The sequence below is a fragment of the Bidens hawaiensis genome, unplaced genomic scaffold (assembly GCF_021521415.1).
Source record: "Bidens hawaiensis isolate Kalapana, Puna unplaced genomic scaffold, B.hawaiensis_p1.1 tig00043759_1, whole genome shotgun sequence".
NCBI classification, from domain to species: domain Eukaryota; kingdom Viridiplantae; phylum Streptophyta; class Magnoliopsida; order Asterales; family Asteraceae; genus Bidens; species Bidens hawaiensis.
Window position 1 is genome coordinate 3670 of NW_027497765.1, and position 26615 is coordinate 30284.

The 26615-nt window shown below is 39.5% G+C and overlaps 2 protein-coding genes and 1 pseudogene across 2 annotated transcripts; 1 reads left to right on the plus strand and 2 right to left on the minus strand.

Moving 5' to 3' along the window:
* The first annotated feature begins 477 nt into the window (after positions 1 to 477).
* On the plus strand, positions 478 to 2955 carry LOC143594511 (senescence-associated carboxylesterase 101-like; annotated as a pseudogene).
* Positions 2956 to 3282: 327 nt separating this feature from the next.
* On the minus strand, positions 3283 to 9759 carry LOC143594512 (uncharacterized). Its single transcript, XM_077073808.1, has 15 exons — positions 9540 to 9759; positions 8800 to 8991; positions 7586 to 7741; positions 6984 to 7501; positions 6806 to 6880; positions 6269 to 6335; positions 5840 to 6165; positions 5342 to 5766; positions 5104 to 5242; positions 4923 to 5031; positions 4712 to 4814; positions 4031 to 4220; positions 3844 to 3942; positions 3712 to 3770; positions 3283 to 3624 (listed from the first exon to the last, which is right to left on the minus strand). The coding sequence occupies exons 1-15, from the start codon at positions 9757 to 9759 to the stop codon at positions 3354 to 3356; spliced, it is 2949 nt and encodes a 982-aa protein (XP_076929923.1). The 3' UTR covers positions 3283 to 3353.
* Positions 9760 to 14771: 5012 nt separating this feature from the next.
* Positions 14772 to 15073, minus strand: LOC143594507 (uncharacterized). The gene is made up of 2 exons (XM_077073804.1): positions 14951 to 15073; positions 14772 to 14883 (listed from the first exon to the last, which is right to left on the minus strand). Exons 1-2 carry the CDS (start codon positions 15071 to 15073, stop codon positions 14800 to 14802), a joined length of 207 nt encoding a protein of 68 aa, XP_076929919.1. The 3' UTR covers positions 14772 to 14799.
* Between the last annotated feature and the right edge of the window lie 11542 nt (positions 15074 to 26615).

The window sequence follows — 26615 nt, forward strand, 5'->3', positions numbered from 1 at the left end:
TTTTGTTCTTTCGATAGACTATCCTAACATTTATACCTTTAGACCATCTACATAGATATATAATTAAAAACTAAAACTTATAAATGTTACCTCAAACTAGCTTAGTAACTAATTAGAAGGCAAGTCACAACCTTCCTTGATCAGGCAAAACCTTCACACGTAAAGAAACACAAAGGTCGAGTTTTTTGAGAATGTTAATTAACGAAACACAGAGGTCGAGTTTCTCATTAATTGTTGAAAAGACTAGTAGATAAAAGACCTCTTCGAGACATTACATATAGTAGTGGACCAAGTCACCCAAGACTTCGTCTTCAAAACAAGCTATAACTTCAACTGCATCTCTCAATCACCACGAAGTTTCATGCAAATAGTTACATATTTCTTTTGCTATATAAGATTAAAGTCCCATGCATCCCATCATCTTTAACACCAACAAGAAAACACCAAAGTCTTTTTGGAAACAAGTAAAACAGAAAGATGACCCACATCAGGTATGTTTTATGTATATATATTCCCATCTATCTTATAATATCTTAAAAATGGGCTTTAAGACTATAAATTTTCTTGATCATCTACCAAAAACTTGCAGGTTTAGCAGTGAAGTCGAGCTAAGCAAGTATCTTGGCAGCATTGATGTCATTCCAGATTCATATCACGCAATTTCCGAGACAAATGAGACTTATAAACTTCATACCAATCGTCGATCTGGAATCAATGTTTTGGCTTTCGGTTATTCCCCTGATTATACATCTCGATTTCTCAAAAGATAGTTCGATTTAGTCCCATCTAAAAACCTCCAAGTCGTTGACTTCATTCCCACAAAAGTCAACCCTTCATTCTCCATTAACAAAGATGCTGTGAGCTGTTTCAGCAGTTCGGTGATGACCGCAAACTCAAAGAACTGGAAAAAACAGGTATGTGACAATGTGTATATGTTTATCTATAGTAGATCTGGAGATCAAGGTCAAGTGTGTTGAATACTAGCGTATATGTACATATACGCTTGTCTAGCATAGCTTATATGTATATGTTTTCGTATATGTTTCCTTCCTTGTCTATAAATACTAGTTTGTAATCACATTTACATTTGAATGAAAATGTTCCCATATATTCTCATTCAAATGTAAATGTGATTACAAACAGTGGCGAAGCTTGAACTAAGACACCTGGCGGCCGGACTCAAAATGTATACAAAATTTCACAAACGAAGGGGCCGTGCTCAAATGTTCGGCTGAAAACGGCTAAATTTACACTACGTATAAAAATTTTCGGCCTAAAATGGCTAAATTTTACATTACGTATAAAAAATTTCGGCCGAAAAAGGCTAAATTTTACACTACGTATAAAAAATTTCAGCCGAAAACGGCTAAATTTACACTGCGTATAAAAAATTTCTGACGAAAACGGGTAAATTTGCATTACTACGTAAAAAAAAGCAAGGGGGTCAAGGCCACCCCAGGCCCTAAGAAACCTTCGCCATTGATTACAAACTAGTATTTATAGACAAGGAAGGAAACATATACGGAAACATATACATATACGCTAGTATTCAACAAAGTGAAACGCCAGTCCTTAATTATTGTTGTTTTTCAGCATGTAAATACGCCGTTAACCACCACCGGATCAGGTCTAGGAGGATACCTTGCCATTCTTGCCACGCTACGCTTGCACCATGCCGTAGATGTTGAAGAATCAAATGGTTCCAAAGAAACCAAAAGGTCGATTTGCATAATTTTCGGTTCCCCCCTTGTTGGTGATGAAGCTCTACAATGTGCCATCGCTCAACGCCCGCGATGGAAATCCAGCATTCTGAATGTGGTCACAAAGCAGGATCATGTTGCTAGCTTTTTATCATCAGATATTTCGTATAAACCACTTGGCACATTCCTATTTTGCACAGAATCGGGTGGGTATGCAGCTTTTGAAGATCAAGACTCGATCATGCGAGTTCTGAAGGCCATGAAGACATCGAATGAAGGTAATGTACAAATTTATGATTATGCAAACGTTTTGGAATCGATCAAAAGGAAAGCATTGTACCGTGGGGTTTCTGAGCTAAGCGAATTCAACTTGAATTCGTTGAGGGCGGGAATCACAATGCAATTGAGGGAAATCGGTGTCTTGGAGTTTATTCCGAATGATCAAATTGCAGAAATGGAAAACAAACAAATAGAGAGAATTGAAAGGAAGAATAATGCTTACGAGCCTACGAAGGCGCTAAACGAAATGAAGATAAACCTGACATATATGGAATGGTACATGAAGGCTAGGAAAAAGAAAGGCGGTTACTATGACGTCTACAAGAACGATGACACAAGAGACGAAATCACGAGTCACGAAGCAATTTTGATTATTAAAGGTCATCTAAACTAGTATTGGGAAAAGACTGTTGAAGAAAAAGATCAAATGCCACAAAAACAAGGAGCAAAGTTGCGTAAGCGTTGGCTCTACGATGGGACGAACTACAGGAGGATAGTCGAGCCTATGGACATAGCCGAACACTACAAAAAAGGTGACAAACACTATATAGAGTATAGATCGAGCCACTATAAGTTGTTAGAGACGTGGCTCGATGAAGACAAGACGGATTTAGAATCAAGTGAAGTGAAAAGGAACACGGCTGCTAGTCTTACCGAGGATTCTTGTTTTTGGGCACATGTGGAGGAGGCATTGATTTCTTTAAGGGACTTACTGAATGGAGGGTCAACCGACATCAAGCAGAAGTTGGAGGAGTTCGAGGCTTATATGATGAAAGCGCTCAATAACTACTCGCTGTCAACGGATATTTTCGTGGAGGGGAGTAGTTTTATGACATGGTGGAAGGAGTATAAGGCACACAAAGGGACTACATATACTTCTAAGTTTTATCAATACATGAACAATGAGAGCTATAAATCATACAAGGGCCAACTAATCGAGCATTATCACAACGACGAGGTTAAATTTTATTTGTGAGTTAACAGTAACTATTTGTGTGTTTTGGATGTAAATTTACATTTTTCCGATTTTGCTTGTGTGTAACCTATCATGTTATTTAATTGCATAATTGAAATGGAAGCGTCTTTTTTACCTTCTAAAGAGTGATCTTATTTTGTTTATATCGGCAGCGTGTCAAGCTCTTTGGCTAAGGAATCTGGGCAGTGACTTAACGGGTAAGGACCCTTAAACTGTGAAGACGTTGGTAGACAATGAATCGGCTATTTATCTTACAAGAACTTAGTTTTCCACGGGCGTAGTAATCAAACAAGGAAACCTCAAACTCGCATTTACATGTTCTCATAAATTATACAACTAACAAGGGGAAAACAAAGGTCTGAAAACACCACAAGGCATTCAACAAGATTAACTCAAATCTACATAGTTTTTTGAGAAACCTGATCCGTTGACCGAGTTTGGATATCTTTCGTGTACACGCTTGTGAGGGCGAAAAGCAACAGAACAAACACGACTTGAGCACTCACAATTCCAAAATGGCTAATGCTGTTACCAATTTCCATCCAACTTCCTGTGTTCTTCACCAAGAAGAAGAAGTGAATGGTCATAACATCTGAGCATAATATCACAAGAAAGTAGCATCCTGATCTTGGAACCTTGGCCAATTTGGTTATTGCACTAAATGCACATCTGCATTCAAATTCAAAATCATATAACAATTATCGTTTTTTAAAACTGATTGTTTCCATTATAAAATTGAAATTTTGTTTCACTTACATAACAAGCATGAACGGTATGAACAGTTTGAAAATGAGCAGAGCCGACATAAGAAACGGCTGTAATAGAAACAAATATTGTCAAACAATTGCCACTGAATATTATTATAACTGTTTATTGACCTTTACTTACACTGAATATTGTGATGAACCGATAAACCGATGAAATTTCGAAACTTGCAATGCTTGCAAAATTTCCGGTTCCAAAAAAGGCAATATTAAAAAATACCAACTAGAAAAGGATAGAATATAAAATATTAAAAAGACTGTTAAATGCAAGTGAAATAACTAACACCGGAAAAATGGAAACAGATACTTACAAAAACAACTGGTATTCTCATATCAGATAACTGTAGGCATCTATCACCTTCTTCAAGAATGATGTTACTGTTTTCTGCTTCAAATGAAGTAGCAGACTTGTTAGGTTTGTAAACATATAAAAGTGCATTTTCAAACGATATCCATCCGAAAAGGGCAAGACCGAGAGCCCCATAAAAGACAGCTTCATATCTGCACATGGTTCAGAATGCTAAACTTATGCATCTTAATTATTATAATACAATGCCTTCATCGAGTGAAAATTAGGGGCGCAGATTAAGCCCAAATTTAAAGGGCCTCAAATTTTAGTTTTATATTTTTAAAAAGTACTTAAAAAAGTTGCTTAATTATTTTTGTTATATTATTATATATATTCTTCATCATTTTTCCTATAAATTTAGGATAAATTACATTATTTGTCCTTGAGGTATATAGCAAATTTCACTTTCCATTCTTAAACTGAGGAAATAACAGAAATCATCACGTCTTTTCCACTAATGGTCATAAATTTTTTCCGGTATGCCCAGTCATGTGCATTGCACACGAGGGCAATTTGATCATTTTACCCTATTTACACAACATTTGAAGAAATAAAAAACTCGAATTTGAATATCGTTTTGGACCCTGAAACTAAGTTGGGCCGCCACCTGGGGGGGAAGGAGTGGGGGGTTGTTAAGATATACCCAATAGATAGTAGTAGGAAAGGTGGTGCAAAACCAAGGAATATTGAAGTTAACCGAGAAAGTAGATCAGTTGCTGAAAATAGTGGGAGCACCATAGATATACCTACACAAATACAATAATGACTTTTAAGCAACTAGTTAATATAATCGTTTTCAATTATTAAACAATACTTGCTAATGATTTAAATAAAAGAGTTGTGACATATTTTACCAGCAATGGACCAATTCATCACTTGATGCAATGCAAGCAGTTCACGTTTTTCTGTTCTATGAGATGTTGAAATGTACACCAACACAGATGACAAACCAACCAAACATGCCTACACATTTATCAAGAAAATAATAGTCAGATATTATTATTTTAACAGAAAAAAGTAATATATAAAATATACCTGTAAATGAAAAAGGAATGGAAATTTGGGTTTTGAGTAACTGTTAACAAGATATTGCCAGTACTTGTTATCTTTGACATTTTTATCTAAATACCTGCTGAATCCTCCTATTACAACAATTATAAATCCACTTATACTCCTACAAGAAGAAAACAAAAAGTTTAAGATAATATCATCAAATCAAGATTGTTAACTGATATTAGTATTAATAATAATAAGAAGAAAGTTGTTAACATACACTAATATTGTATTGTCCGGGATTTCTGCTGGCATCATAGTAAAAACAGACAAAAACCAACATGTGAGCCACAAAAAAGCTGGTATTCCAGATTTCCAAGGGATTGACTTATAAATAAAAAGTGAAGAAACGACCCCGACAGTTAAAAAACACCATGTGTACATAATTCTCTCAGTGAAGCTTCTTACTAGAAGCTCAAGAACGATGATGGAGGCAATACACGTGGCAGAGAGCTCGATGGCGTGGCGTGATTCTTTTGCTTGTACAAAGTGTTTCCATATGGCTCTCAGAAACCGATACTCACTAACTATATTGGTCCATAGAAATACCGTCATTGCAAAATAAGCATGATAAAGTGGAGGCGAGTGTTCCAAATATAGCACAATAATAATTGATGCCATTATGAGACTTCCACATATGTACACCTGTCACACAATATAATCATCTAGATGCATTATATTATGCATACACATTTTTATAAAGGTTGTGAATACATACCTTTGATGGGTGGTCTCTTGTGAAAACTGTTTCTTCCTTATTAAGAATTTTGGCAGGCAAAGACGTGTAAGCTTGTAACACGTGGAGAATAAGACAAAGCATCCACCCAAAGTAGCCCATGACTATAACGGTCATTAGCATGAACCAATCATAAGTTTGAAAATAATGGAGCCCGTTAATGGCCAAGGTTCTAAGATGTTGAGATAGGCCCATTGCATTTTCATAGTCTCCAATAGATATGAGAGATTCAATATCATACAAAGTTTGTGCATAATCTGCTAGAGGTTCGAATGGCTTGAATCTAAATGAGCTTGCCTGTTTCAGTTCTGAGTTTTGTTATGTTAAGATGCACCAAAAAACATCCACAAAAGACATTAACAACTTTATCCTTTTTGAAGGATAAAAATTTATAAACGATATGAAGGATACGTGATTTACGAAGAAATTGTTCGAGAATTTGTTTTGCGTTAGCATACACAGCCAATACTTCACTCTCCTGACAAAAGAAAGCAACAGACAGAATTCTGAGTTACATAATAACAGTGCTGTAAAGAGCTGAGCCAGCTCATTTATCTTAATGAGCTGTGAAATGTTGAGCTCGAGACAGCTCGTTTTGTTTTTTAAAAATTTTAGTTTTATATTTTTACACATATTAATATATCGAGAGAAAAATAAATTTCACATACACATAATACATAATTAATAAACTACAAGATTAATCATATATATATACTAAAAGTTGGGTTATATTTTGGGTTATAACTTTATATGTTAAAATTGGGTTTTAATTTAAGCGAGCCAGTTAAATGAGCCTAACAAGCGAACCAACAAGCCAAGCATACCTTGGCTCGGGCTCGGGCTCGTTTACAAATCGAGTCAACTCAGCTCGGCTCAGTTCGTTCACATACGAGCCGATTTTCGAGTGAGCTTTTTGAACAGCCCTGCATAGTAATGTTTATAACTCACAGGGTCTAAATCAATGTAATCAAGGGGAAGACTTCCGACTGAGTTAACCGGGCAGGGCAAACCAACAAGAGTTGACTGTCAAACATTAAGAAAAGCCAGTCAGAACACAAAACTAAAAAGAACAAACTTTGTAAAAATAATGTAAAAGATAAATTATGCAAATGTAAGGTGACACAACCATCAATGGTGCAATATCAGCTTGATTAACATCCGCTCGTTCTATATCATTAAGACCCCAATCATCAGGTGTAGGTGTATCATGCATATCATGTTTATCAACAAATCTTTCACCATGATTATGATTATTATTATTGTTAGATGCTGGTTTAGGTTTCTTAACACCTGCTCCCCAAACAACAAGTGGAGTATCTGTATTTGACCAATGCCCATCACCATGACTTCCTTTGTCACTCATTCCATGATCTGCTGTAAATATATATGCTGTTTGATTATCCTTAAAGTAATCTTCAAGAAGATTATAAACACCTTCAGCAATACCGTCAACAACCTTAACATTGTTGAGATATATAGAAGAATAAGGACGGTGTGCATGCCCATTTGAATCACAACCAAGAAGGTGTAAAAATATAACATTTTGATCTTGTTGAAATAACCGTTTTAGTTTAAGGTCCTTTTTGGACCTATTAACCATGCTCTTGAATTGATCAAATGACCACTCGTCCAAGAACGAAGCATCTGCATACACCATCAATAGAGTGTTTAACAACCAACAAAAACTAAGATATTCTTGATTAAATAAGGTTTAGTGTGTTTGCACACCAGTAGCAAAATCTTCATACTCATGAGGATAGGATTTCCATGTGCTATGGGGCAGAGCTTTACAGAATATTGGAACAATATCCGGGCTACCATATGAAAATGTATGTCGGCTTTTGTTAAAAACCGAATCGAATTCCACAGGGTTTGCCTTCCATCCTGCACATATTCATATTGTTAAGTCAACTCGTATGTTTCATCAAATTTGATGAGCAGCTGAACCAAGAGTTGGCGGACTCTTAATTTGACCATGAGCTGGCTCAATCTTTTTATGAGACCGAGCTTGCCCTGGCTCGGCTTTGTGAGCAGCCCTAAGCTGGGCAAGGGGAAACAAAGCAGAAAAGGCCCAAACTTCAAACGGGCACAACTTGGGCCAGAATTGGTGTTACAGGGCCCATAACCAACAGATGAAAACGTCTCGATGAGCCAGATCATGTGGACCTTAACCAGACCCAAGTTCCTTGATCTGCAGCTCTGGTTTCATCATTCAAGATTTGTCCACAACTTTGCCAATTTTTAGTACTTACCTTTTAAATCTAAAACGCATAAACCATTGATTAGCATAACTTATGCGTCTATTTTTGGTTATTTATTTCAACTTGTACTAGTCAATTTGAAAATCTCTAAAAAAGGGCATCTCTTGTATTGGTTTATGTATTCATTTTCATCAACACTATATTCTTGAGTTTTTTATTTAAGGGTTTGGAAAAGAAAAGATAAGAATTTTTTTCTTTTTTCATTCTTGAGTTTTTTCATTAAAAAGAAAAGAAAATGGAAAGAAAAGTTAGGGTTTTTTTCCTCCAAAACTTTCCAGCCAAATATGGTCTGATTCTAAAGGAAAGTTTATAGTCATGTACAATATTACTAATTTACCCTATTTTTTCCTTCCTATCTAACTCAATAATGAGGACATGATTGTAAAGTTACAATTTTTTTCCTATCTTTTCCTTCCTATCTAACTCAAGAATGTAATTAACACTTTCTTTTCTATTCTTTTATTTTAACTCGAGAATGCCTTTTAAATATATAATTTCTTTTCCTTTCTTCCTCTATCCAATCTTATCATTTCTTTTCCTTATATTTTAAACCCGAGAATGCAGTGCAAAAGTTTATTGAGAATTTCTCTCTGCGTTATTTATGCTTCCGCTGTGCATCAAAACTACAGAAAAAACCACCTGAAAATTTCAATACAAACTAGTGTGGAAAGACAATGCAACCTTTTGTGACGGCACTAGGATCCTCATAAAAACCAGCTATAATTGCAACATGCCCGGGTCTTGATTCCGTTGGAGGACGAGCATGAGACACACCCCACCGCCCGTGTCCTTTGATCACACTTCTCAAAAACGGTGCTCTGTAATTCCCATCAGAATCAGGCTCAAAAAACTTATCGGCCCGCAACCCATCAGCTGAAATCACATTTAAATCAAACAGTCATTGCTACCATTACACCGATTCCACATTTTTATCAGTAAGGGGGTGTTTGGGATTGCTTATTTCACCAACTTATAACTTATTAACTTTTTGAAAGTAATAAGGTGTTTGGGATTGCTTATATTGTGAGAGGAAAAGTTTCATAAGTTACAATGTTGTAACTTATTAACTTAATAAAAAGTTATAAGGAGATAAAATAAGGAATCCCAAACACCCCCGAAAACTGCTTATAACTTTTCAATAAGTTACAAAAGTGTAACTTATTAACGTTCCCTCTCACATCAAAAGCAATCCCAAACACCTTATTACTTTTCAAAAAGTTAATAAGTTATAAGTTGGCTAAAATAAGCAATCCCGAACACCCCCTTAATCAAACAGTTAGTGTGCAAGTTATCGGTGACATATAATCAAACACTTGGCGTGCATATTCTCACTGGCATTTAATCAAACAGTTGATGGGCATATTCTCATTGGCATTTAATCAAACACTTGGTGTGCATGAATAGCATGAGAGTAACAATACCTACGAGAAGCACGAGACGCTTAGCTGGGGGAGTAAAACGAGGGGAAACAGGATCCATGCCATGAACAATAGGTGATTTGAAGTAAATGTCAAAGATGCTGAGCATGTAGATGGCATGGAGTGCTATACCCAGCGCAACAAACCATATCTCTCTCCTTTTCACCCAGTTTCGTCCTCTGATCTTTCGGGGTTTCACACCCAAGATTCCATGTTCTTCCATGGGTTCAAATCTTGCAGGTTGATTGATTCACAACTTATTAGTTATAAACTTTTTGAAAAATAACAAGGTCTCTGGGATTGCTTATTATGTAAGAGGAAAAGTTACATAAATTACAATATTGTAATTTATTAACTTAATGAAAAGTTACAAGAAGGTAAAATAAGGAATCACAAACACCTCGTAAGTAATAGTTTTACTATCGTTAAGCGCTAGTTGGGTGGGTACATAGTATCGATTAATCGTGGTTAATTGAGATTAATTAGATTAGAATTTTTACGTTATTTTTTATGCTTTTATACACATAAATTTTTCAGTTTTGACCAGATCGTGATTAATAAGCCATTAGTCGGTGGAGTACCGGCTAACGATTAATTGGTGCCTAAACTGGATTTTTACAACTAGGGGTGCGAATGAGCCGAGCTACTCGGGATCGGCTCGTTAAAAAGCTCGATCGAGCCGAGCTTAATCGAGCCCGAGCTCGAGCCTAAAAGTAAGCTCATTTAATAAACGAGCCCGAGCCTGAGCTTCACTTATCGAGCTCGAACGGCTCGCGAGCCTAAACGAGCCTGTCATTTATATAATTTTTTAAAATATATATCTAATAATTATTAATTAATATATATAATTTTATGAAAAAATATATAAAAATAATTATAAAAAATAGTTGATACTTGATATATAGTAAACGAGCCGAGCTCGAGCTTTGAAAATAGAGCTCGAAACGAACCGAACTCGAGCTCTGTATAAGTTAAACGAGTCGAGCTCAAGCTCAAGCTCGGCTCGGCTCTTTTGCACCCCAATAATTACAACCATGATTTTACTAACTTTTTTTAGCAAGTGTTATATTCATCCCTGTTCATATTAAAATTACGTTAATTTTACTTCACGAACGAATGAGATAACGAATAATGTTTTAAGTTAAATAAATAGAAAAAGGGTGCGATGTGTGAAATTGTGATTGGTCTAAAGAAATAAATCAAATATGGTTTTTAGAAAAACATTTCATCAACAAGCGAAGAGATTCAAGAAGAAGAGGCAACGTCTACGAAAATGAGGAACGGTGGCGGTGAGAGGAGTGTTAATGGTGGTGATGTATAGCGGGTGTGAACTTATTACACATAGTCTACAAACTTTTGATATTAAGAATAAGAGGAATTAGATTTAAATATTCCTAACTATTATTAACTGCTGGTGGTGGTGTAATCTGACACAAGCATAATTTTGCCACGTATTTGACACACAAGCATGCCACATCATAAAAAAAAACTAATGACGTTAGTATTCTGTGCGTATGGGATCGTTAGGAAAAAATAGTTAAAAGGACTGACTATCACAAAGCAATTTGTTAGTTATGACTATTGGCGGCCAATAGGTAATAGTTGAGATTGTTTAAATCCATTTTTCCTACGAATAAAGCCTCCTGCTTTTGTTGGTTGACAAGTCATCGTTCAAGTATTGGTTTATAATAGGTTGGATTTTAGTAATCCTAACTTTGGCTTATTGGTTGCCGCTTTAAGCCCAACTTAATAAATATTTTATGATAGTTTCAACTTTCAACTTATTTTTTACAAACAATAGTTTGTTAAGGGTGCTGCTAAACGTACCCACTTCATTCAATTTTTACTAAATATACCCCCTCCCTCAAGTTTCACATTTATACAATTCAAACATTTTTGATTTTTTTTGTCATTTTATTATCTTTTATTATTATTGTCTTCAAAACACATGTTATTAAGAATATTTTTTATATTTTTAATACGATTTTTTGTTTTTTTAAATAACAAAAAACATGTTTTTCTTAATTAAATTATAATTTAAAAATACATTTTTGCTATAATTGTGTCCATTGTTTAGAGAGTGTTTTTTTACAATCTTGAAATTGAATTGAAAATTACAAGTGTGTCTTCAGAAAATAGAAAACGGAAAAAACATAAATAAAAATATAATTATGAAAGTTTTTTTTTAAAGTTAAACATCGGACCCGTTGTTTAAACGGGTTGTACTAGTTGACTCAAACCCCTTTTTTTTGTGTCATGTTCAGGTCGTGTTTCAAGTTGTGCCAACAATTGTTGCCGCCTGGTTTTCTCGTAACTTTGTCATTTCCCATGAATTCTTCCCGGTATTTGTATATATTGTTTGCTAACTTAAAATAGAAAAGTAAATACGCAATTGTGTAGTTAATTTTATACCGAGTGTCGTTACCATATCGGTGCTAGGATGAACCGAATCGTCACCGACCAAACAACGTAGACACCGATGTTGATATTTTTATTCGTACAATTACCGGTGTTCCCTTTTATAATTTTTGATCGATGTATTACACATGTCGATGTCTTTTAGAACATAGTTACCGGTGTTGGTAATTTGGTATTATCAAGACCGGTATCAATACATGTTTTATAATTTTCAATCAATATAATACTCAGACAATGCACGTACAAATTGGCATCCAAAATCATCTAGGACCAAAACCATCACAACACTCCCATGGTAAAATAAATAAATATGATGGCTTTATTAATGTCGATATGAGTATAATACATTAGAAAACAACAATAACGAAAAATCAGAACTTAAGCACCCTTTTTAAATAAAAAGAAAAATAACACGACACCTGCTAAACCCATAATCGCTGATTGTACTAAAGGAAGTGCATTTGATGCGTGTGATGGGGCAGGAGCCGGTGCAGTCCACTCGGCAGCATTTGCTTGCATTGCTGCACTCACAAAGAAGATGGCAAAAGCGACCACAACAATTTGAAAAGAAGTCATCCGTATGTATTTTTGTTATCAGGTTTTCTGGTTCAATGGACCAGGTTTTCGTTTTGTTTACAAACCTTGTAGACTCGTTAATACATAGCAAAAAGATGTGTTGTTAGAAACGATTTTATGATAAATACAAGAAAGAAGGCTGAAGCCGGTGACAAAAACAAGAAGCATAAATCTTGTTACAAAGATAAATTTTTGGACTATATGTTAAATGTTTTAGAACCTAAAATAATAGATTTAAAAAGAGGGTTATATAGGATTACGTATTTACATAATACCACCTCCTAATATCATTAATTACTACATGATGTAACAATGTGTAGTGTGATAATATTGACACACGTGTTGTTAAAAGATTGTTTAGATTAGCTTATACACTTATAATGATAGAAGGACTAGGGAAAATAACAAAAGAAGAATATCTATGTGAAGTTGGAAACAAGTCCGAATAAGTTGATGTTGAAGTTAAAAACAAACTAATTATAAGCTTATTGCTTTATGATAATGCGTTAAGTTAATAAATTGTGTAAACAAGGTCACTAGAACACCTCTTTAGAATACCTCTTTAGAGCCGTCTCCGAGAATCCCTAAAGTAAATTATACGACGACAATTGTGAAACAATAAATAAAACGAAAGTGTATCAGTAAAATAATTTTTAAATATTTAAACGAACCGTGAAGTTATACTACCATTTTTGGTTTTTAACTAAATGGTCTTTTTTTTCTTTAAATGTGAATAATAATTTAAACCATTTATATATATATATATAGGCATGTATGAATTAGAAAAAAAATATGAAATTAACATGGATTGATAAGAATTAGGCTCATGACATATTAGCTTTTAATGAAAATCAAGAATAGTGAGTATAAATGAGCGATGCAAGATTTGAATTTGGGCAACTCAGTTTTGTTGAGAGAGTGTTACCAAATGAGTCAAATTAAAGTTATTAAATTACAAAGTTTATATTATATATGCATGTATATATAAGCGTGTCAGCTTTTTCTATGCCTTAAAAACTGGTGGGTTGTCGTCCTCTCTGCCCACCCTCTAGGTCGGGCCTAGCATGAAAATGATACAAACAATTGTGCACAAATCAGTTAACCCGGTTATTAACCGAACTGGTTTTTTGGTCAACAAGGTCAAAACCAGTTTGGCCAGAAACTGATTCCGTTAATAACCGGTTTCAAAGAAGAAAACCCATAAACATGACTCACGAAGTAAGTGGAGATTAAGGGGCTGTTTGGCAAATGTTGAATCATTAAGTGCTGAACCAATAAGAAGTATGAATGATTAAGAGGCTCTGAGTCAGTAAGTGCTAAACCAGTAAGTGATGTTTGGCTTAACCTCTGAATGACTGTATAAAATGACTATTTTACCCCTCTAAACTATTTTGTGCTGAATGAAATGTATTTTTTTAGTCAATCCAAATAACTTAACAATACACCCACATGTATGACACGTTTTTATTACTCGCATTTACAACACCAATATATGACAAGCATCTATGCGTGTCATTGTATGTGTGTGTGTATATATATATATATTTTTGCATAATTACTAATATTTATATTAATGACACAAATATAACAACAAAAAACTATCCATTTCATTTCTTAATTAGTCATCCTAATTCAAAATATTACAAATATTCTCAAGTTAACAAAAATATTGGTTAATATTCAATACCATACAAATCACTAGCGAAAAATAAATTGTCGCATAATTCGACCATTCTTCTCGAACTGCATCAAAATCCACCTTTGGGTATTCGTCTTTGCCTCCCCAAACCTAAGACGAAAATCAAACAAAGAAAACATTACAAAATCTGGTTGGGTCAAAACGAATTGCGCATGTATCTCTACATGTATGAGCAATGTCATCTTCAATCTCCTGATCATCATAGTCTGAAGATAATATTGAATCATACAATCCTTTAATCATGAAGATAAGCTATCTAAAGTCTCAACAAACAAAAACAAAACTTTTAGACATTAATATTAAACCTGAGCCACCACTGCACTGTGTAGCTGCAGCTTCCATGATCACCCATGCTTCTGTATTAGGTTCAGCTAGCTCTCCAGGTGTCTGCCAAGTGATACACGTAAGCCACACATGACCATAAATCAAACATAAATATGAACCTCAAACCAATCAAACACCAACCTTTCCATTAATAGTAAAAGGGCCCAGGCCCACACTAACCTTCGCCCCTATTCAGTAGAATCGGCTTTACCTATCAAATTAATAGTAAGAGTGTATGACTATTAGCTAACCTCCGGCACACGCATCATGCAGAGGAATACCACCATCTTCATCCTTAGCCTCCACTGAAGCTCCTCTTTCCAGCAATAACTAAATGAAAACAATCATTGTTATAGTTGGTTAAACAGTCGGATTATATATTTTCACCTAAACATGCCTGAACGCAAGACAGATGGCCATAGAGACAGGTGAGATGAAGTGCAGAATCTCCATCTTCAACTGGTTCATCAATGTTTCCTTCCAAATGATCTATTTTGGTTGAATCAATGAGAAAAATCATTATAAAAGCCACAAAAGATCTCTATTTGCTCAAATAGAAAACTAAGGATTGCAACTATTCATCAACTAACAGCAACTAGTAACAAATTGTATAAACAAACGTGTTACAGATAAAGCTCGTGTGTTACGCTAAAGTAAGAAAACCCTCTAACTAGTGGAATCAAATCAATATATTTAAACAAATGTTATTATAAAATAAACTGAACCTCGATGATCTAATCGAGCTCAATATTCAGAGGTTGATATTCCAATATTACACTTGAACAAACCGGCATCAATAAAAGATAATTAAAACGTTAAAGTTATGAAAAGTATGAAATCAACATTATTGACAAATTGCATATGCATATAATTATAAAAAAATACATGAATCACTAACACCATCATTTAAATAAGAGAAACAACTATAGATCCAAAAGTGGGTAGGTTTTCTCAAATAATCATAGTTATCATGATCATATAAAAGCCATCACATTTTGGATCAGAAATTAACATCAATTTCGTCACATTTTGATTCAAGCATTTTATCAAACAACTTGTGTGCACACTGCGCAACAAGCTATTAGATTTTAGCAAAGAGTCGGTTTGAACAAGCAATTTACCGAATACGTTGAACCGAACTACAATAAGAGCAAAATCTCTAATTAGTTCACAACCTCACAGATTTATAGATGTTGATTGATTTGTAATATAATCGAACAATAAGAGCAGAATCCATAATTCGGTCACAAACCCTAAGTCATTCACAATCAAGCCGTTCGAACCCTAAGAGCAGACGAATCGACAGGAGCTAGGGAAATAGAAGAGCAAAAATAGATTATGAAACAGAAACTGTACCTGGATATGATTTGAATCGGGTAGAAATCGAGCGAGAATGATGGTGGTGGTATGCGTGGTTAACGGCAGAGGAGAACTGAGGAGTTTTAATTTTTAAGAAACAAACATTAATAAACAAAATTTAAAAATTAATTATACGGCTTTTAAATATTACAAAAATATATATATATATACATACATTATTAATTAGTTGTGGGAACCACCCTTGCTCCTCATGTTGACTGAATATGAGTCACACCACTCCCCATCTAACCGGGTTTTTTATTTTCTACCCTTCACAGTTCACATCATTACTTATTACTCATTAGTCTCCATATTTTCAATATAACGAGATCTTTAACTTCAAGTACGGAAAATTCCACTAACACGCCCTATCTATCTGACACTTCCGGTATCGATACTTGAAGAAACACTAAGTGACCCGGGGCAGATTACGGATAATCTGGGGGTTAAGTAATGTTTCCCACGAGTATGAGGTCCAGCAGAGAAGGTTGTTCTTCAGGTGACCTGCAAAACAGACACCGTAAGCTCGTCACTGAGAAGGGGGGGATTCCTCCTTGTGACCACCCTCCGGCGTGAGAATCAGACTAGATTGCTCTGAATATAAGTGTATATTAAGAGATTGCTAGATAAGATAATGAGATATCAGATGATGTCCTTACCATTCCAAGGTGTTGGAGTATTTATAGCCGAAGGTAGGTTTCCTAGAAGGTACAGCCGGCTGAATAGTATTCCTGTTCCACCAACAGTGGACTACGCACAGGCCATACTGGTTGGTGGATAGGCTACGGCCGACAGCTACAAGGTCGGCTGTACACTGTTCCTTTACTGCCGGCTACGCACTGTTCCACCAACTGTAGGCTGCGCACGTCCCATCGTAAGGGTTGGTGAGTAGGCAGCGGCTAATAGTGACAAACAGTACTAGAGGGTGCTCCTCCTCGTACTGTTGTCGGTGAGCTGTCACCCTGTGATTGGTTCATGGGCTGTTCTGGTCAAATCGTCTGTTCTGCCCATACCTTAGTAGGTATAGTACAAAAGATCTTCCAGAAGCATACGGACTGGCTCATTTAGGCGGGAGTATTCCCGCCTTGCTCATTCCTTCATGTGACTACTGAAGTAGCTAGTGCCTTGTGCGTGTAGCCTTGCTGTTAGTGCGGGTAGCCTTCCCTGATGGCTTGTATCCGCAACTGCGGGAACAGGCGGGGTACTTCACCATTGGGAGGCTTTCCCTGCGGGTACAGCTGGCGTACTGCGCGTAAGGTTCTCTGAGCATGGTGGGTCCTGCGGGAGCAGTTGGTCGTTGCGCAGACGTCCCTGTTCAAGGTGAGTCTTGCGGGTCCAACTGGGCTCTGCTGGGACCTACCTCTTCAAGTCCCCCCAGTCCAATGTTCTTCTCATGAATTATTAATAAGTGAGGTGAACTTTTGGACTTAGCAAGGGGTTTTGAAAAGGGTTTAGTTTTTAGGTTTTCCGTGGTGATTCTTCCCGCGGTTTTCCTGATGTCACGCAGAAATTCCCGACTTTTCTGCTTGATCTTAGGGTATGAAGCGGGTAGGTTTGTAACCTTCTCGCAAGTCAGGAGCGTTGAGTCCCACTTGTGTGGATTCTCCATGGGGTTTTGGTAGTTTTCAACATAGTGATCAATTATGCTAAAACCACCAATTCCATCTTGGAGTTTCAAACAATATAGTTCTCGACGTTCCCGTCATGCGGGGATGTTATTCCCGTTTCCGCAAGCATGGCCCAGAAGATCCTTCTTGGTTTGAATTCCCTGCAGAGTGCTAAGTATGTGAAGGGTTTTGCCTTGACACTGTACCCGCACTCGTCTTACGGTTACTTTATTTCCAAGGTATTCCTGGTGTCAATTCCCTGCGGGTGCTAAGTATGTGAAGGGTTTTGCCTTGACACTGTACCCGCACCCGTCTTATGGTTACTTGGTTGCCAAGGTAAGGGGTATTTTCCCGCCTACTTTTGAATCTTTTTTGAATTTTTTGAAATTCGAAGAGTTGGTGAAAGGATAAGAACAGTCCAAACCTCTGAAACGTCGTGCGACGGTTTCTTCTGACTGTGTCAGGACGTGCAGGAAGTTATGGTGACGTGACAGTACATGGTCATTCCAGACGCCTTTTCAGGCGCGTGGGCGCGATTTTTCGGGCGCGTGGCCGCGAAATTAATGGTACGCGTCCTTTCAACAGCTGTTGCCAGCTTGCTTTTTGCCACGTGTTATAGTTTCATTGCACCTTCTATTTCTCTCTCTTCCGCATTAATTTCATCGCATTAATTGCGATTAGTATATAAAGGGGGAGAGGGTTCTTTGCAATTCACACTTTCACTTCTCTCTTCATCTTTAACGATTTCCGGCGAATACTCACCTTTTCAGTCGAGCATTCTCTTGAAATCGTTTTCTTCTTTCATCTGCAAGATGTCTTCTCACGATGTCGAAGCTACAGCCGATGACAAGAGTACTGCTGGCGAGTGCCAGTGTGCTCTGCCTGTCGATCTGTATCAGTACGTCGTCAGGAAGTTCATGCTCGAGTCTCTCGAGCCTGAGTTTCCTGAACCCCATCAGACGGTGTACGATGCCCCCAGAGGCAAGATCGGGGTATATGCTGCATTCTTTGTTTATAGGAATCTTAGGTTCCCATTGACAAAGTTTGTGTACCGTGTCCTGGAGAGGCACGGTGTGCACCTGACCGAGGTGCACCCGATGGCGATTGCCAAGATTCGGCACTTCGAGTGGGTGTGCCGGATTCTGGGCATTGAGCCCTATGTTGACCGCCTGATGACCTTCTACTCTTGGAGGTGCATCCAGGGGTGGTATACCCTGATAACCCGAATCAAGGGTTTGAAGATTTGCGCAACCGAGCGCAGTCTTCGTTCGTGGAAGAGGGAGTTCTTCTACCTCTCTGCTCGCGCCATCCCCCTTGCCATGAAATTTAAAAATGGGCAAGCTCTCCCAAGCCTTCACGCCTCCAACTACCAGGAGGCGGAATGGTTCTCGAAGATATCCCGGGTCCAATCTCCGGTTTACCGGTTTGCGGAGTCCGGGATGGTGATGCTCGGGATGAGCCGGGTGTGGAAGGATGCGGATGCGCGAAAGATCCCGATCGTCCTCGAATACGGTTCGAACTCTGTTCCTTATGGTATGCTCTGTTTCTTTTTGTTGATTTAGAATCTCTTCTAACTTTTTTCCTGTTTATTTCAGAGGGGAACGACTTGCAGTCGCTCCTGCATCCGCGGGAGGCTGACAGTCCCGCTCGGATGGGTACTCGCGCTCTAGACGAGAACGAGTTGCCCATCCTAGAACAAACGGCGGATCGGTTCGTGGAGGTCTACCCGCTAGGGCACGAGATCCTGAGCGCCAGGCGGCCAGGTAAGGCGCTATTCGACCCTCGACCCCTCAATGTTGAAACCTCTGCTGGAATTCCTCTAATCTTATGTTCTGATGAGGAATCCGCAGATGGTCCTCCGTTGGTGCGGAAGAAGAAGGCTGCCGGCGGGAAGGGGAAGGAGAAAGTGGCCTCCACTGCCGATCCGGTGCCTCGGTCTGACTCCGAGGCCGAGAGCGAAGAGGTGGCGGGGAACCCCGGTGGTGAGAAGACCACCGCTCCGGAGGCTGTGGCGACTGTCACCTCTGGAGTGCCCCGGATGACGACGGTGAGCGGCGCAAAGAGGCCGGCTCCATCGGGTTCATCCCCGCCTGTCCGTACTTTCAGGCTCAAGAAAACCCGTGAGTACAAACTTTATTTTTAACTTCATAGTTTTCCCTCTAATACTTTTCTTTGTGCATGCGTGGATGTTGACGCATTCCAGGGTGGAGCATGGAAGAGTACCCCGCCCATGACGGTAGGCTTGGTCAGCCTACCTGAGGCGACGACCCAGGCGGCCGCGCCTGCTTCCGCTGGTTCAGTTGCTCAATCCATTGAGCCAACTGTTCCAGCTGTGACGACATCACCGCCGGCTGTCAGTGCCATTTTTACAGCATCTTTCACTGAGCCGGCGGTTACTTTTGCTGCGGACTCTGCAACGGCGACCGCGGCGGACTTCACCATGCCTCCTCCGTCATCGGCATCGACGGCCGATCCTTCAGGTATGCATGGGGCTTCTCGCCAACCTCTGCCTCCTTCCCGTCTACCTGACCTCTTGGACGGATTTCCATTGGGTTCAGGTGACGGGTTTGGCGGCTATCTGTAACATCTGCCCTGATCCGACCCGACCCAGGTACCCGTTTCCCTTATCCGATCTCTTTCTTTTATGATTTAATATTTATTTATACTTATATTTTACTTTTAATAATAATATAAATTTCCTTCCCGCCTCTTTCTCTCTCTTTCTTTCCGCCGTCCCCTCCCTCTTCCTTCTCTCATTCCGCCTTCTTTTCCCTCTTGTCGCCGTCCCGCCCTTAAGCCTTGTTTCCCTCAACTCTTTGCTTGTCCTTTGGTTCTTCCCGCCTAAGGATGTCTGCAGCTCCACGCGCCAGACTCCTTACATGGAAGCCTGCGTGAAGACATCTTGTTCCTGCGATGCGTGAAGAGAACTCTTCTCGCAGCGCGCTAAGAATGCATGTTCTTCCCGCGATGCGCTAAGAATGTATGTTCTTCCCGCGATGCGCTTAGAATTCTAGTTCACACAGCACGCTAAGGATGTGATTCTTCCCGCAGTGCGCTAAGGATTGTTGTGCCAGCCTTCGCGCTCGCGCACTCAGCCTTCCCGCGCTTAACCCTTGTATCTTCTGTTTGCTTTTGTGTTGTCTTATCTTTTGAGCCGTTGACCTAACCCATCTAATGTCTGAATAGTTACTTTCGGCGCAGCATGCGCACCAACCCCATTGGTTGACAGATAAAGTGACTGACATAATCTTTTGAGATCTGCTTTTGCCATGCTTGACCAGTACCTTTATCTGATCCGCCCATGCTTTTTACTGTTCCCTGTCAGCTTTATCTTGCCCCCTGCAGCTGCCATATCTTTTGATATCTTTTGTTATCTTTTGTTTTGTCTTGTTCTGTTTGTCTTGGAATCTTTTCCCTTTTTTTCTGGATTTATGTCTCCTAGGGTTTCTCTATAAATAATAGTATTATTTTTCATAACACATCACACACAAACACTTAATCTCTCCTGTTCTCTTGCTCCTTGCTCTCTCTGCCGTCTTCCTCTCTGCCTCCGTCTTCCTCCTTGTTCTGCCCTGCTTTTCCGGTAATATATATATATTATATAATAATTTACTTATTAATTATGCTAACTTATTATCAAGACTTAAAACAGATCGTTAAAACAATAATCTTAATTATAGGTTAACTTTGCTTGTTTAAGAGTTGATTCTTGCATATCTTTCACCGCATCGTTTATCAAGTGAGTAATCTCGTATCTAATCCCTTTTTGCTTTTAATGTTTTGGGATGTTCATGTGTTCATACAAACTTAGAGTCTTAAACTGTTTATGAACTTTAGTCGCGCAGTATCCCATGTGTTGAGGACGTAGACTTGGCTGTTTATTTGTATGTGTGGATCATTAACCGTCTTGTCGGTCTATTCCGCAGTTTTCATGGTACCATTAGATGAACACGGGAGAACTATCGTTTATGATTTTCTCTTTTGTTACACTTGCACAGTTAGTCTTGTTTGTGAGCTCAATTGTGAGCACTGGCAGTCTTGTCTCTTAGAGTTGGTCCCGATCAGATTACACCCTTGTTGAAAACCAGACATACACATGTTGCGCGCAGATTTATGATTATCTATGTATTGTATTAAACTTGATTTCTCACCAACACGCAAGTGTTTGACGTTTATTTTAACACATGATCAGGTTTGCAGTAGCTGTTTTGGAGCTTGTGGACACGTAGGACGTTTTCACTTTTGGACCTAGAATTAAAATGTATTAAGACAAGTTAATGTTGTTTGAATGTTATAATTTATAATATATTGATTTATGTTTGATTTATGTTCTTTATTTTCCCCGCTGCGCGTGCGCGATAAAATGTGTATTAATAAATATTGACACCAATAGTGTCGCGAGTAATGAAGCAATATGTGGCGCCCCGATGTATAATCCGCCTTTGGTCGGGGTGTTACAGATTGGTATCAGAGCTCGTTGACTTTAGGATAGGTGGTTAGACGTAACGGCCTAGAATACCTAAGAGTCCCTTCTCGCGCATGAGAGAAATCTCATGATTGCGCGCTTATTGTTAATTACTCGTTATTTATGAATATGCTCGCGCTTGCGCAGTATATGATTTTATGTTTTATTCCGCGATATTTCGATTTTTTTGAATTTCGATTTTTATTGATTTTACTTACATATTCGTTTGTTGGGATTGAAAATCCGAAAAGTCATGGTGATACATGAATAGTTGATTTTCAATTTCCATTTACGATTATGTTCTGAGGTTGGAGACTTGAAAAGTCATGGTGATACATGAATTGTCAACCTCCAATACTCATTTTCTTGTATATTTTATATTGAGGATTGAAAAGTCATGGTGATACGTGAATCGTCAACCTCCAATGCTCGTTTGCTCGTATATTTTAAATTGGGAATTCGGAAAGTCATGGTGATACATGAATTGTCGATTCTTGATTCGAATTTGTTACCTTTATTAAGTCTGCATTTAGGGTCATTTATTTTACTTTAACTTTTGATAGCATCTAACTCCGTGAAACCAAGCTTTATAAAGTTATACTGTGCGATAAAACCAAGATATTAACTAAAATTAAAACTTTTATAGAATGCCTCCGCTATCTCGCCGATTTCAGAGAAGAGAAGCCTCGCGCATGCGTAGACAGCAACGTTCCCAGGAAATGGCCGCCGCAATAGCCCAAGCTTTGAGCCAAAACAATACCAACACCTCGAGTTATAACATTAAGACATTTAATGCGGGTAACCCTCCAAAGTTCACAGGTCTCGAAGGAGCCACCGTGATGCTCCAGTGGCTCGAGAAGATAGAAAACACTTTCCTTCACACCCAATGCCCCTCAGACAGACGAACCCTATATGCTTCCAGTGTCCTGGAATCCAGAGCGCTTACATGGTGGAATGGAGTAGCCCATGCGCGTGGCGCAGAGGCTGCTTCTAGCATGACATGGGAGGAATTCAAGGAAATTCTTACGCGAGAATTCTGCCCTCCCAACGAAGTTAAGCGCCTGGAGGAAGAATTTTGGAACTTGAAGCAGTACAGCGGTGAAGCGCGCGAGTACGCGACGCGCTTCCATGAACTAAGCCTGCTTGTCCCTCACCTTGTTACCCCTTCCCGCCGAGCCATAGAGAAATTCCTTGGGGGTCTCCCCATGGAAATTCAAGATTCTGTATGGGCCAGAAACCCAGTTACCCTCTCTGACGCCATCGAGTTGGCCGCTGTGCTTAGCGACAACCATGTCAGAGCAGGAACCCTGTTCCTGCGGGGAACTGAGAAGACCAAAACCACCAAAACTGTCCCTGAACCCGCAGAAACCAAACCAGAACCCTCAAACCGTAACAACCTCAAGCGCAGGCACAAGGCCTATGCGCTTACCAACCCGCCCATTGTCCAGCAACCCGCATACCAACCCCCAGTTTACGCGCCTAACCCTCTGTCAGCTTACCCAACTCCCCCTGTAGTTCACAACTATGCCCTAACCAATCCAGCACTCCCTGCCCCGCCTCCTAAGAAACCTTACACAGGAAACCATCCCTTTTGCCCAACCTGTAGATTTCACCACCCAACCCAAACCCCGTGTCGACTTTGTACCCGATGTGGCCGTACTGGTCACACTGCTGAGAACTGTAGAGTCCTTCCCGCCAATCCAATTGCGCCAACACCACCAGTCTACCCGCAGAACCCACAATCAATCTACCAAAACCCACGACCCAGATCGTGCTTTAACTGCGGTGATCCCAGTCATTTCCGGAACGCGTGCCCAAGACTACAAGTTCAGATTACGCAAGCGAATCCGGTGAACCAGATTTCGAACCAAGTGACGCGTGGACGAGCTTTTAACATAACCGCGCACCAAGCGCAAGCGAATAATGACGTAGTTAATGGTACATTTTTGCTTAACGGATTTTATGCTTCTGTACTTTTTGATACTGGCGCCGATCGAAGCTTTATCTCTCGCGCCTTCGAGCAGAAGCTTGCGCGACCGCGCAACGATTTAAAAGAAGATTTTTCAGTTGAATTGGCTAATGGTGAAATTATTTTAATTAACTCAGTGATTAAAGATTGCACGCTTAACCTTAACGAAAACGATTTTCTAATCGACCTCATCCCCATGCCTCTTGGAAGCTTTGATGTTATCATTGGTATGGACTGGCTCTCGAAGAATCGCGCCGAAGTTATTTGCGCCAAGAAATTGATTCGCATACCTCGAGAAAATGGTGATCTTTACATTTACGGCGAAAAACCCTCCAGTGGTCTTAAACTTATGTCTTGCGCCGAAGCCCGTAGGCTCATGCGGAAAAGGTGTGTTGCATTTCTAGCCCATGTGGTTAAACCTGCTGAAGAGAAGAAGCTTCGCGATATCCCTGTTGTGCGTGATTTCCCTGAAGTTTTTCCTGATGATCTTCCTGGTATCCCTCCCGCTCATGAAGTCGAGTTCCGTATTGATCTTGTCCCTGGTGCTTCCCACGTGGCTAAATCTCCTTATCGTCTTGCACCCGCTGAGATGCAAAAATTGGCCAGCCAACTTCAAGAGTTGACTGCTAAAGGATTCATTCGCCCTAGCTCTTCGCCCTGGGGTGCTCCGGTGTTGTTCGTTAAAAAGAAAGATGGATCGTTTCGCATGTGTATTGATTACCGCGAGTTGAACAAACTCACCATTAAAAACCGGTACCCCTTACCGCGTATTGACGACCTCTTTGATCAACTCCAAGGTGCCTCTTGTTTCTCGAAGATTGATCTCCGCTCTGGTTATCACCAGTTGCGCATCCGCGATGAAGATGTTCCGAAAACTGCTTTTCGAACTCGTTATGGCCATTTTGAATTCTTGGTCATGTCCTTCGGTCTAACCAACGCACCCGCCGTTTTCATGGATCTTATGAATCGGGTGTGTAGGCCTTTCTTGGATAAATTCGTGATCGTGTTTATCGATGATGTTCTGGTGTATTCTAAGACCAAGGCCGAGCATGAGCAACATCTTCGGTTAGTGTTGCAGAAGCTTCGAACCGAGCAGCTCTATGCTAAGCTTTCCAAGTGTGAATTCTGGTCTGATGAAGTACAGTTTCTTGGTCATGTTGTAAACAAGATGGGTATTCATGTCGACCCATCCAAGATTGAAGCAATCAAGAACTGGATTACGCCATCCTCTCCTTCTGAGATCCGTTCCTTTCTAGGCTTAGCTGGTTATTACCGGCGCTTCATTTCGAACTTCTCGAAGATCGCTTTGCCTTTAACAGCTCTAACGCACAAAGGTAAACCGTATATTTGGGGCTCGAAGCAAGAAGAAGCCTTTCTAACGCTCAAGCGTTTGTTGTGTGAAGCTCCTGTTCTTGCGCTACCTGAGGGTAATGATGATTTTATCGTGTATTGCGATGCATCCAACCAAGGTCTCGGTTGTGTTCTTATGCAACGAGGCAAGGTTATCGCTTACGCATCAAGGCAACTCAAGGTTCATGAAAAGAATTATACAACTCACGACCTTGAACTTGGTGCAGTTGTTTTTGCCTTGAAGATCTGGAGACACTACCTTTATGGTACTAAGTGTATCCTCTACACTGACCATAAAAGCCTTCAGCATATCTTTGATCAGAAGGAACTTAACATGAGACAACGCCGATGGAACGAACTCATCAGCGATTACGATTGTGAGATCCGGTATCATCCTGGTAAGGCTAATGTGGTAGCCGATGCGCTCAGCCGAAAACCCTGTCAGCTTAACTGTATCTTGCCGCGCACCCAGCTTCACTTCGCGCCGATTCAAAGCAACCTTGAATCGCGTATTCGTGACGCGCAGCGCGCATCCATCAGTAATGGTAACCTTCGCGCCGAGTTAGCGTGTGGCGCGGAAGCGCACTTTGTCCCTAATCTGAGTGGAATTCTCTGCTATCTCAATCGCATCTGGATTCCCTTTGATGAGAATCTTCGCGCTGATATCCTGAGTGAAGCACACAAATCTCGGTATTCTATTCATCCTGGCACTGATAAGATGTACAAGGATTTGCGCATTACTTATTGGTGGCCCGGTATGAAGAAGGATATTGCTGTGTTCGTAGCTAAATGTCTGACTTGTTCTAAAGTAAAAGCTGAACACCAACGCCCATCTGGTTTGCTCGAACAACCAGAAATTCCTACGTGGAAATGGGAATGTGTAGCGATGGACTTTATTACCAAGTTACCTTTGACAGCAAGCAAACATGATAGCATTTGGGTAATAGTGGATCGATTGACTAAGTCTGCTCACTTCCTGCCCATTCGTGAAAACTACCGTGTTGAGCAACTCGCGCAGCTTTATGTCAAGGAAATTGTCTGCCGCCATGGTACTCCTTTGAGCATCATATCCGATCGCGATGGCCGTTTTATATCTCGCTTTTGGAAATCTCTCCAATTTGCGCTAGGAACTCGCTTGGACATGAGTACGGCATATCATCCTCAGACTGACGGTCAGTCTGAGCGAACTATTCAAACTCTTGAAGATATGCTCCGATCTTGTGTTCTTGATTTTGGAGGTAATTGGGATTCGCACCTGCCTTTGATCGAGTTCTCTTATAATAACAGCTATCATTCCAGTATCGGTATGGCC

What these genes read in the sequence shown, in the direction of transcription:
- LOC143594507 (XM_077073804.1), bottom strand. Translation starts at nt 15,073, where the DNA reads ATGATTTTTCTCATTGATTCAACCAAAATAGATCATTTGGAAGGAAAC. An exon ending in GCCATCTGTCTTGCGTTCAG is followed by an intron (nt 14,884 to 14,950) that starts GCATGTTTAGGT and finishes GTTTTCATTTAG; the next exon opens with TTATTGCTGGAAAGAGGAGC.
- LOC143594512 (XM_077073808.1), bottom strand. Translation starts at nt 9,759, where the DNA reads ATGGAAGAACATGGAATCTTGGGTGTGAAACCCCGAAAGATCAGAGGA. An exon ending in GCGTCTCGTGCTTCTCGTAG is followed by an intron (nt 8,992 to 9,539) that starts GTATTGTTACTC and finishes ATGTGATTTCAG; the next exon opens with CTGATGGGTTGCGGGCCGAT. An exon ending in CAAGAGACCACCCATCAAAG is followed by an intron (nt 5,767 to 5,839) that starts GTATGTATTCAC and finishes ATTGTGTGACAG; the next exon opens with GTGTACATATGTGGAAGTCT.